Source organism: Gymnoscopelus braueri (assembly GCF_963280865.1).
Source record: "Gymnoscopelus braueri genome assembly, chromosome: 4".
Lineage (NCBI taxonomy): Eukaryota > Metazoa > Chordata > Actinopteri > Myctophiformes > Myctophidae > Gymnoscopelus > Gymnoscopelus braueri.
The window spans coordinates 52,314,975-52,327,916 of NC_137605.1; the positions used below are offsets into that span (position 1 = coordinate 52,314,975).

The 12,942-nt window shown below is 41.7% G+C and overlaps 1 protein-coding gene across 1 annotated transcript; it reads right to left on the reverse strand.

The window, feature by feature from the left end:
* Positions 1-404: 404 nt before the first annotated feature.
* On the reverse strand, positions 405-11,076 carry LOC308083646 (lipid scramblase CLPTM1L-like; the record flags this gene model as incomplete). The annotated part of the gene is made up of 17 exons (XM_080425963.1): positions 405-527; positions 1,110-1,240; positions 1,447-1,491; positions 2,238-2,293; positions 2,402-2,436; positions 2,759-2,841; positions 3,386-3,436; positions 4,625-4,690; positions 5,213-5,316; positions 5,548-5,632; positions 5,750-5,844; positions 7,329-7,446; positions 7,829-7,907; positions 8,653-8,780; positions 9,361-9,538; positions 9,834-9,925; positions 10,849-11,076. The coding sequence occupies 17 exons, from the start codon at positions 11,074-11,076 to the stop codon at positions 464-466; spliced, it is 1,638 nt and encodes a 545-aa protein (XP_080282089.1). The 3' UTR covers positions 405-463.
* Between the last annotated feature and the right edge of the window lie 1,866 nt (positions 11,077-12,942).

Consider the following 12,942-nt stretch of genomic DNA (forward strand, 5'->3'; position numbering starts at 1 on the left):
GGATATCTATCTAATCGCCTGCCTACTGTCTGTAAGACTAGTCAAAAGCTTCAATTAGATGATGAACACATGAGCCTGCAGTCTGTATTACTCTGCAGGTCAGTGTTCCTATACAGTACTTTAGTGCTTGTAGAGGTTTAGCTCACATAGCAGCTGGAGTGCTGTGCACACACACCCACTGTGCATCCAGCATTTCACACTGTTAGGTATTTAGCTGTTTAGCTTAGTATCCAGAGCGTCTTGTGGCTGTAGAATGATCGCAGGGTCAAACCCATCATTGTGAACACTGAGGATCAGAGCTACGGGTCTCCAGTTTGTTAATTCAGTGCCAAAGATTCACTCGTTTGTTGTCCGTTCACCCCTTATTCTTTTCTCCCTACTCCTCACAGTCTTTAAAGGTTGATTTCATATCATTACAGTTCATTCCTCTGGTTGTTTACGGTCCATCCAGCAGGTGGCGTCATCACTGAGTCTTTAGTTTCTTGCTGTGGACCCCTGGTTCCCTTCTGACCCTGGAGGCATAACACCTGTTAGAAACACATCGATAAGCAAAAGAAAATTACATTGTTAGTCTTTATCCACATGAACCCTAGCGTCCCTATTCTAGGGGCGAACACATAGCAGATCTACAAGCCCATGCACTACAACTTGTTAGATCTGCTATTTTCAGTGACGACATTTGGTGTAAAGGGAAAAAAGGAGGGGTATAGCCCTCTGGGGGACTCCGGTCAGCAAAGTATAAGAGCAGCGAAATAAGACATGAATATTGAAATAATATGTTTAACCAGCAGACAAAAACATACTGTATCTTTTCATAATATGGAACAAAGACACATTTTGTTGTAAATAAGTTGTAAATAGTTATAATAAAATAAATATACATTTTTACATCATACATCACCAAACTGATTAGTTGAATGCTGTAAATTAATCAGTTACATTTTCTGTAGATCGATTAACCAAAATTAATACCTTGAAGTGTGTGTGTGTGTGTGTGTGTGTGTGTGTGTGTGTGTGTGTGTGTGTGTGTGTGTGTGTGTGTGTGTGTGTGTGTGTGTGTGTGTGTGTGTGTGTGTGTGTGTGTGTGTGTGTGTGTGTGTGTGTCTTACCTGCGCTGGTAGAGGAAGATGAGGAAGAGGAGCTCGTCTCTGAAGCAGGAGAGCTGGTGGGAGGAGGAGAAGGAGAGAGCGGAGAGCCAGGAGACACAGGAGCAGATGTCTGACACGAAGGTGTTCATCCCCTAGAGGAGGAGAGGAGAGGAGAACAATAATTTTCAGAAGATATAGTTGTCATAGTAGAGACTTCAAGCAACACCGTAATTTAAACGTAATCAGTTTATTGGTTTCTTTGATTGCAGATGTCCTCTTTTTGTTACTGATCGCAGAGCACATGTCTATAAAAGTATTGGATAATGAGACCCAGTGAGATGTGAGAAGCAGAACTCACTCTGTACATCAGAACAGTCCCCTGTAGATGAGCCACAGACTTCAACTAGAGAGAGAGAGAGGAGAGGGGAAATGGGGTAGGATGAGAGAAAGGGATGAAAGTGTGTAAGAAGAAAGGAACCCACATGCAGTGCACAGTATAAGGTCTTGAGCCCTAAATATTTCATCGTATGACGAATAATAGCAAATTTAACCAATCTACAAGCTCACAACTCATCGCGGTGCCATGCTATTCGTCATTTGCTAGTCGTCATACTTTTGACCATTCTTGTCCATTTTTGACACTGACCTTTGACCAATTTGAAAAAGAAAAATCCTGACTCTACCCTCGACTCATCTGTCTAGTTTGTACCAGAGCTGTGTAAGAGAGAGTTGCGTCACGCCGCAAAGCAGGCTGCTATGGGCTGTAGTTCCAAACATTGGAACTTCCTCATTGAGATGAGAGACAGAGCATTTCCGCATTCCATTCTTACAATGGGAGTCTATGCTAGTGACGTAACTCTCTTTACGGCTCTGGTTTGTCCCAAATCAAATTAAAACTGTATGTCAGACAGACAGACACCCTGCTAGGTGCAGCTGTAATCACACAATCTTACTGATCAACCGTTATTGATGGTTTGGTCATTTTTAACACGTGGCTCATTTGATAAGGCTCATAAAAGACCACAACATCCTTCATTTTTTTGTCTCATGTTTGTATTGTATCTTCCTGACTTCATTGTCTGCTGTTTTGTGTTATTGTATACTGCTCTGGAATGTGTTCCATTATGTATGTAGGACTCAGTTCCTCACCTTGTGGTTGACGTAAAGTTGTGGAGTCATGGACAGGAACCCGAAGGCATAGACTCCTGGTAGGAGAGAGGAAGGAGATCGGATGAGCCCATTGGATCATCGTTTTATTGTATAAATAATGTCTGCATCAACAGTGATGATAATAACGTTGCAACATAACTCACCGGTCACCAGACTGTTGATTAACCAGGAGTAGTGACTGTCAACACAACACAGTGTTAACTGTGGTCCACAAGTGTGATATAAACAACATTTGTGGTGTGTACTGTACTGTACTGTACTGTACTGTACTGTACTGTACTGTACTGTACTGTACTGTACTGTACTGTACTGTACTGTACTGTACTGTACTGTACTGTAGGTTTGAAGTTACAATGGGTTTGTATAGGAAGTGGGCGTGTCTGATAAAATTAATATCAAATATCTAAATATCTACGTTAAAAGATCAGATCAACGTTAAAATGTTTGAAAGTGAAATATCCCTGGCTTTAAGTGTTTAAACATCCAGAGATGAAGCTCACCTCTTGTAGCGCAGATATACCAGGGAAAATATGGCTCCACTGATACAGAGAGGATAGACCAGGTAGGACAGGTATCTCCATGCCTGGAGCAGAGAACAGAGAGTGTGAAGATCTATAGTGTCTGCTGCACATAACTTCAGAAGTGACCGTATGGATGTTTATTTGTTTTAATACAACTGTTAGAACAGTGGTTCTCAACCTTTTCAGGCTGCGACCCCCTCAAAATAATCATATTTGAACTGGGGACCCCCCAAAATAATCATATTTGAACCAGGGACCCCAAAATAATCATATTTGAACTGGGGACCCACCACCCTGACAAGCACTTGGAATTGTAGGAGTTGAGGCATACATTTAGTTTGACTCGGTTCCACAGATAAATAGTGAAAATAGCAGATCTACAAGCTCACAACGCCTCGCAACGCGAGGTGTTGTGAGCTTGTAGATCTGATTTAAGGACTTGTATATCTTAAAAGTCCTTAAATTGTCACTTCACTGTCATCTAGGACTGGGGACTCCCCCCCCCCCCCCCCCCCCTGGGGACCCCCCCAAAAAAACCATGTGGGGACCCCCTGGGGGTCCCGACCCACAGGTTGAGAACCACTACTGTAGAACATACTACTGTACCTGTGTGTCATACTCTACTGTCCTCCTTTCAGCCTCATCCTGCTTATTAACCTGCACACACACAGCAGGGAAGACGCTGTTATACAGTAGACCTGCTCTGTATTCAATACATTCAAATGAGATTAAAATACATTTAACCACATGAACCCTGGCTATGTTGTGGTACGAACACTCAATGAAAATAGCCAGTCTACAAGTTCAGTGCTTGTAGATGTTAGATGCTTTAAAAGGAGGGGACCTAGTATAGAGAGGGGGCCGAGTATAGTGTATAGTGATTAATTGGTTTACTTTTGTTTTATTTTAAATAATGTGTATTATTAATATATTCAATATAAATAATATATAATAATATAAAGCACACACACAAAATACATAAATGATAAGTACAGTATTTAAAAGACAACACCAGATTAATAACAACAATAAAACTAGAAAAAAAGCCTATAAAGTGTTGCACATCTCCTGCCACATCGCCTTTTGGGAAAATGTTCAACTTCAGATTTTTCAAAGTCGTTCAGAGTGGTATTTGGAGGATTGTATTTATATACAGTATAAAATGACAGAAGATCATCATTATTTGATAAACAGGACATGGGTGTGGCCCAGGGGTACTTGGAGTGACTCCAAGCTGAGATTGCTGACGTTGCTGACAAAAACTGGAAGTGGGTGTGGCCTGAGGAGGACTATAGTGCCAATCCACTATGAGAAGATAATAATCAGTTCTTGCTTGCCCTGTGACAAACCTTTCCTCAAGGTGTTGTGCAAATCTATGCACAGATATCCTGCTAGCAAATGGACAAACAGACAAATCGAGTGGCTGCAGGTGTAATGCCAGATTTGGCAACAGAAACAAGCGGTCAGGTCTATGAAAACAAGCCCAAAAGAAGCAACTAGGCTTTTCCTCTTTAGATTGAAAATAGCAGATCAACAAGCTCACAACGCGTCACATCGCGACACGTTGTGGGCTTATAGATCTGCTATTTTTTTTTTTATATCGTGGAAAAAAGAAAATAATATGTGAATATTTATTAATAAGGTGAATAGACGCTCGCCGGACGCACCACGGTAGATTTGAACCCCCAACCTCCGCGGTGGTGGGCCGGCACTTTACCAATGCGCCACCCGAGCGCTCAGCTCATCCCTGTGAAACTCGGTTCCTGGAGGTAATTAAGGTAATAAATCTCGTTATAAGTGAGATCTGTCCTAAACCATAATGTAGAACTGAACTATGAAACTCACATGGATGATTGAACTGCCTCTTCGCCACCGCAGTTGAATGTTAAACACTTTGAACATCTTCCACACCTGAGAAGACAAACAAAATCCAGTCAGCCAGGCACTCATTTTTCTCAAATGCTTTGATTGATTGATAGTCAGTCAGTCAGTCAGTCAGTCAGTCAGTCAGTCAGTGGTTTTCAACCAGTGGTCCGGGGACCACCAGTGGTCCTTGAGGGAGTACCAGGGGGTCCCCAGCTAAATTAGTTAACATAGCGTCACAATCATTTTTAACCACTTAGCTTTGGCTATTCAAAAATAGCAGATATACAAGCTCATAGCGCGGCACAGAGTGCTATGTGCTATGTGCTATGTGCTTGTAGATCTGCTATTTTTGAAAAACCTTGAAAAAGAGTGCATATCTTTGAATATTTATGTTTTTAAAGCGAAAATTAACTGATATCTTTGCTTCTGGGGGTCCCTGGCACAAAAAAAATTCAAATGGGGGTCCGCGGCCAAATATATATCAATTTAGGGGTCCTTGGCATGAAATTTTTTGAAAACCACTGAGTCAGTCAGTCAATTAGTTAGGAGTGTGGTTGTGCTCAGTACCTCTACAGACGCTCCCAGGCCCACTGGAAGCAGAACCAGTAGACTGGTCTCACTGTCTAACAGGTGCAGGAACACCAGCAACGTGCTGAGACAACGCCACAAGACTACACACAGAGACAGAGAGAGAGAAATAGAGCACTGTGAAGAACACTTAAAATAAATGACCCACAAGCTAACAACACTCACATTGTTGCTTTATTTTCGGCAAGTGTCACTGTAATACTTAAATGTAAGTGGCTTTAGCCACTTTTATTGTTACTATATTCATAAATTGTGGACCATGTGATTATGGCAGTAATATTAAATGATTTGGATGCTGATGACGTCATTCTCACCTGACTTCCTTGACATTCCCAGCATACTTTTTTTCTTCCTCCAGAAGCTGATGTCATTTTTAAGAGCCAGGAACTCACAGATAAGCTGGAAAAAAGAAAAACCATCAAATTAAAAGTAAGCAAGCATACATTTTAATTGGAGTGTTGTTATTATTATTATTATTATTATTGTAGATGTACAGTAGTATGATGGTGTTATTACATGTAGAGCTGTGACCCCTGCGGTCAGTAGAAGCAGATAGAGGTTGGAGCCCATCAGAGTTCCTTTGATCTCGTCTATGTTCTCCTCTGTGAATCCTGGACAGACACAGAGGAGAGTGTGAAAGGCTGTCCACACAAAGAATGATATTTATAACGATAATGATAACATGGATTCTCCCCCCCACACACACACCCACACCCACACACACACACTAGCACTGTTTCCTAAACAATTAACACATTATGTAAAAATATTTTAGTAGCCTAATATTGTTCCTGCTGTTCTACATACTGCCAACCAGGTGAAGAAATCACAGATTGTGCCTTTAACCTTTGCTTTCATATGACATATCCGAGACAATTAAGTCAATTATTTTATGGAAGATGATTCTGAACATTTTTCTAGTTTGACCACTTCAAATGCTCCAATCTTACACTAATAATCGAAAATGCGACGCATTGAGAGCTTGTAGATCGTCTATTTTTGCTGTGCAACATGCTTCCATAGAAGACATTCTGGCGTCTATAGAATCCAAATTGGAAACTGAAATCAGTCATCGCAAGTGAGAACTTTAATCCATGTGATATATGTTGTTTTAAAAAAACAACTATAACGACAGTGGCGAACAATGATGGTTGGGATCACTTTAAGAGCGATTTGACGACCGATAGAAACAGTGACAGCCAATACTGGGGGAATCTGGATTTACACGGCTTCACGTTCAACACGTTACTCGCGTTGTTTACCAACGTTCCCCTTCATCAGTGTAGAAGATGCTCACATCATTATCCTTATAGTTATCTTTAGAGTTAACTTTCTTGGTGTGGAACGGCCCTTGAAGGCTCATCCAAACTGTGTCAACCCATGCTGGGCAAGACCTAGCCGGTTGAGTGTCTCTAAACGGAAATACCGGAATTTGGCGGAAGTACCGCCCACGGAAATTACGTTTTACAAATCTGTTTACATTCTCCGCGAATTAAAGGAGTCGTTCACTCAAAATAATATTTATTTTCTATCCATTGCCATGATTTTTTTGTTTTTGTCGCCAATCTAAGCCAATAATTTGATGACCGGCGGAAAGGTGCTAATGTCTCCATTGAATCTCCTACCGGAGAATCTAATTATTGGCTTATGAATGCGACGAAAAAAATATCCATGAATTCCATCAAGGCTTCATGTGGTGTGTAATGGATAGAAAATAAGTATTTTTTTGGGTGAACTTTAAGTGAAAAAGATTGTTTCCGGGGGAAATACATACGACGGAAGTCCCACCCCTACAGATACTCTCTGCATTAGGTCGTGACCAGGCTTTTCTTCTAGGAGATGAGGAAAGGATGGGAACGAGGCTAGTCCCAACACATAGTCACCCAACAGTCTTCCCAACAGGATACAGAAATAGATGGACCACAATTAGCTTGGACCTAGTCCCATGGAATCGCTACCCACTCCATTAAGTGAATAATTGAATAGATAGCAAAATAGCATCACAATGTGGAACACACGTCAGTATAGATCAAAATCTGGGACACAATAATTCACTGGTCTGATGGCAGTTGCCCGGGCTGAGACAGTGACTCACCAAACTGGCGTAGAGAATAGACCACGTCATGCAGGTGGACCCAGATCCTGAACCTTCTCAGAGAGATCGCCTCATATGACACAGTTAGAGGCAACTGGACAGAACTACTGCTGATCTCCTAGAAATACGGAACCATATTCACAGAAAAGCTGAAATAGCAGATCTACAAGCTTACAGTGTCTCACTTTATGACACGTTGTAAGCTTGTAGATCAGCTATTTCCGCTATTTAAAAAATGGGACCCAAACACGTACGCATGTATGTACGTATGTACTATGTATGTATGTATAGGTACTAGGTATGTAGGTACAGAGCCCTATTAGAGAGTTGTGTCACCTCTGGAGCAGAAAACAGTGCCGGTCAAGTGGTTCATGTAAACTCGAAATAGTGACAAACGCTCATAGACTTCCGGTTCAGGGCTTTGTCACTATTTTGTGTAAGGAGGTGACACAACTCTCCTTATATCATATATGGCTTTGGGTAGGTAGGTATCATCTTACCATGAGATCATGGACTCTGAAGCTCAGTTCGTCGATCAGTAACAGGGGGAGGTAGGTCGACCTCCTGCCGTCCTGAGATCTGCACAGAGACAGTCACAGAGACATTCTCAGGTAACCTCAAATAATGTTTTTGTGTTATTATTTTTTTCATAGCATGTCTGCTTTTTTACAGACACAAACAGAAAAGATCGAGAGTCTGGAAAGTGAAGGACAAATGACACGCAGGGTTACAAACATGTCACCAGATCAAAGGTCCAACACTGAAACATTTGATTCATCACTAGATTTCATGGCTCTCTGTGGTGGGTGTGGTGGAAAGTAACATTTACTTAAGTACTGTACTTAAAATGTTGAGGTATTTGTACTTTACTTGGGTATTTCCAATTTCCAATACTTTTACCTCTACTCCACTACATCTCAGAGGCACATATTGTTACTCCACAAATATTGTTACCTTTTACTCCACTACAATTATTTGAAAACTTTAGTTACTAGTTACTTTGCAGATATAAATGATTACATTATAAAACATACATTAACCACTTTAGCCCTATTTTATACCTAGGCTATTTGAAAATAGCAGATCTACAAGCTCACAACGCGTCGCGATTCGACGCGTTGTGAGCTTGTAGATCTGCTATTTTCAAACATATTTGTACTTTTACTTGTGGTACTTTAAGTACATTTTGATACCAATACTTTTGTACTTTTACTCAAGTAAATGTAGACTTTTACTTGTAACAGAGTACTTCTACATTGCAGTATTGATACTTTTACTTGAGTAAAACATTTGAGTACTTTTTCCACCACTGGTGGAGACCTACACCCTCATGTAGCGCCGCACGTCACTGGGAAGTCCCGCCTTGTTGAAGCTGAAGTCCTCAGACATCATAGTGATTGACAGTCGGGACCTCCAATGGGAAACAGGGAGGTCCAATTTGGGGGTGGGTTTCTGAACCAGACAAAAAGAAAAAAATGACTTGTACAGGATTATTCTATGTAGAGGTCAATAGAGTAGCGCAACTGGGCTAAATCCATTCGGTCCCATTTTTACGGCATGGAAATATGCCTAGCTGTCTAGAGCAGAGTCTGTCTGTATGTACTTTATGTATGTTTCCCCCCAAAGTAGACCAATCACAGCTCACACCACTCTATGTGCATGACATCACGAAAAAGAATCTGTTCATGCTATTGAACAGTCTGCACAAGGATATTCCTGGTAAATCAACTAATACAAATTCTGAAAAGTGGGCCGTAGGTGAAAACCTATACCAAAAAAATTAAATAAAAATCTTCATCTTAGATACACATTTTAGATCAAATTTGCTTTTATATGTGAACAATGTACTGTATAAAGGTCACAGTTTCTATTTGGTCAAATGAGACACAGGCCACCAACACAAACAGCCAGCCTGTATACTGCAGCTTTGCAACACCACATTTGTGTTGTGGCTTAATTTACTGTACTATCAATAGCTAAAGATTGGACAGGAAGGCCACATTATTAGACTCTACAATATACATCTTGTCACCTTGTGTCTTTCTCTCTGTCCGTCTCTGTGTCTGGGGGGGACGTAGGTGGTGAGCAGGGCAGCATAGTGGACCTGTCCGCTGTCCTCCAGAGGTGACACACCGGCTTTATGAACGTACACTATAGCGTACAGACTGCCATTAGCCCGAGTCTCCTCTGGCAGAGTGACATTCACCTGCCTGCAGAGAGGGAGAGAGAGAGCGCATGTGCAAGCAAACACGCACGCACGCACACGCACGCACGCACGCAGGCATGCACACACACACACACACACACACACACACACACACACACACACACACACACACACACACACACACACACACACACACACACACACACACACACACACACACACGTGCATGAACATAATTGTTTTTGCTATCTTTTGATAATGACAATGATGATGATGATTATGATGATCATGATGATTACACTTTGTTGATAAGGGGAAGAAATTGATAATCAACTTACCGTTGGAATGACGAGTGAATGTCAAATGGGTCCAGTTTCACTATGAGGTTTAGCTGGCTCTCATCTGGCACCAAGCACGTGAAAACACTTAACTGGTTGAGAGAGGAGAGGTACAGTGCAGTGTCAGATTATTGATTCTGTTCACCTGCCCACTGGGTACTACAGATGGAAATGATAGCAGCTAAATCATGGTGCTGGAGATGAATGTATTTTAAACATAGTCCCTGATACAAATGAACAGAGCAAACATGAACTCTGCAGCACATCTCTGACTGCTTCAATGAGCTTGCAGCCTGCTCCATCCACAGCCTGTCATAATGAGTGTAGATGACAGCTTATTATGAATAATGATTGGTGGTAAATCGTATGCTATTCATTTATCCTTCAATACTTCTCACCGACTATCATTGAGTCAACGTGCCACCCTGATTGTCATGGTAATAATAATAACCCTGACAGTGTTGTTAATCCATTTTGGATCAAACTTGGTAGATGAGTTGGGGCTATTAGATTGCACTCACACTATTCATTATGTGTCCCTTTTCAAATTGGTCAAATGTCACAGTGCAAAGGTTTAGCCCTATGCTTAAAGAGTGAAGAAGATCAAATGATTTATTATAATATGTTACACGCTATAGTGTTTATAGATATTTTAATGCAGGGACAGACAGACAGACAGACAGACAGACAGACAGACAGACAGACAGACAGACAGACAGACAGACAGACAGACAGACAGATAGATAGATAGATAGATAGATAGATAGATAGATAGATAGATAGATAGATAGATAGATAGATAGATAGATAGATAGATAGATAGATAGATAGATAGATAGATAGATGGGCCTGGGTCTCTGTGTGCCAGGTAGGAGGTGACACAGGTCAGACAGACAGACAGACAGACAGACAGACAGACAGACAGACAGACAGACAGACAGACAGACAGACAGACAGACAGACAGACAGACAGACAGACAGACAGACAGACAGACAGACAGACAGACAGACAGACCTGCAGCCTGGGTCTGTGTGCCAGGTAGGAGGTGACACAGGTCTCTCCTCTGGTCCTGTCGCAGGGGGTGATGCTCAGGAAGCCGTGCACCACCCAGGCGGTGTGCAGCATGTAGACAACGAACACACCCAACAACACCCTGGCTGTGGTCCCTTTACTGCTGCTGCTGCTCTCTCCTCCTCCTCCTCCTCCTCCTGGGGGCTTGTTCCAGCAACACGATGGAAACATGGCCACGATCACGACTGATCAACGTCTGTTAATCAGCTGTATCCACTATCTTATTTAATTATGAAACGATATGAAAATGACACAAAAGACGCCTTGATTGATGGCTGCTTCCTCTGGTAGCATCCTTCAGGACTGTGACGGTCGCGCAGGCAGGCAGTCAGGGGCTACAACGAAATTGGTGACCTATCGAATTTTGTCGATGATGGCTCAGCAGCGACATCTTGTGTTCATTCATGGGAAGACGGCATTAGCATGACCCAAAGTAGCAAGTAGAAAGTACTCATTATGCAGAATGTCCCATTTCTTAAGTTTTCAAAAGTATAAAATATTTTGAAAATAACAGATCTACAAGCTCACAATGCGTGGCATCGTGTTGCATTGTGAGCTTGTAGATCGGCTATTTTCAAATGGCCGAAATGTAGTTAGGGCTGAAGTGGGTAATATATTTTGTAATAATAATCCAAATCTAGCTCCAAAAACTAACTAACTTACTAAAGTTTTCAAATAATTGTAGTGGAGTAAAAGAACAATATTTTCCTTTGAGATGTAGTGGAGTAGAAGTAAAAGTACTGAAAACTGAAATACTCCAGTAAAGAAAAAAAATACCTCAAAATTGTACTTTTAAGTACGTACTTGAGTAAATGTACTTAGTTACTTTACAGCACTGGTGGTGACAGGGCAAATCCAATTAAAAAACATGACAATCAGAATATTAGATCTGACTGTCTGTAACTACATTAAACAATCTTTCTAACACACCGCAATTTAAATATTTTCACAGCCAACACGGCCAGCTCTGTGGCCACAATATTCCATGGGTAACCAATTTTGGTGTGACAGGTGTCCCGCATCCAGGACTGACCACTAGGAGGAGGAGGAGGGTACTGATGCTGAAAATGGATGAACGGCTGCGTTTGGGTTTACAGTTACACTACTACACTCACTGAATGATGTTGTTGTTGTTTTTTGGTCGTCCGCCTCCCCCCCAGCCCCCCCCCCCCCCCCCCACACACACACACACGTCTTATAAAATATAATGAAATAATTTAAATATTTTTCATCAGTCGTACACTTATGATATGAATGGATTAATTGAACATTAAGTAGAAAATAAAAATACAAATAAAAACAATATAATAATTATATTATAATTATATTTGCTGGTTGTAGTTTATTTTAGGTTTTATGTACAGTACTTTACTTTTATATGTCAGGTCTTCAGATACGCATACTCTGTATCACTGTAACAGTGTGTGTGTGTGTGTGTGTGTGTGTGTGTGTGTGTGTGTGTGTGTGTGTGTGTGTGTGTGTGTGTGTGTGTGTGTGTGTGTGTGTGTGTGTGTGTGTGTGTGTGTGCGTGTGCGTGCGAGTGTGTGACTGTGTATTGGATTTCTTCGCACGTGTGCGACGAAGAACCACAACATCACACCGCGGTGCATTGTGGTCAGGCACAGTCACTCAGTCAGGCAGCGTCTACATCCCATAGCCTGGAGGGGACTGTCCCTCTGTGATTGGCTATATTTTGTTCCCAGAGTTCGGATAACACGCACGCACGCACGCACACACACACACACACACACACACACACACACACACACACACACACACATACACACACACACACACACACACACACACACACACACACACACACACACACACACACACACACACACACACACAATATTGACATTATACGTCAGAGTCCATAATCTATATTCCATAATGTTTATGAACATAAACCACACACACACACGATTTGGATCAGTGATATCGTTGCTTGACAACCCACCAGCCAATCACAGCGCGACCACCCCCCCTGGCTATGGGATGTAGCCTCTATACCCTCTGCCCTGCCTGTGTGTC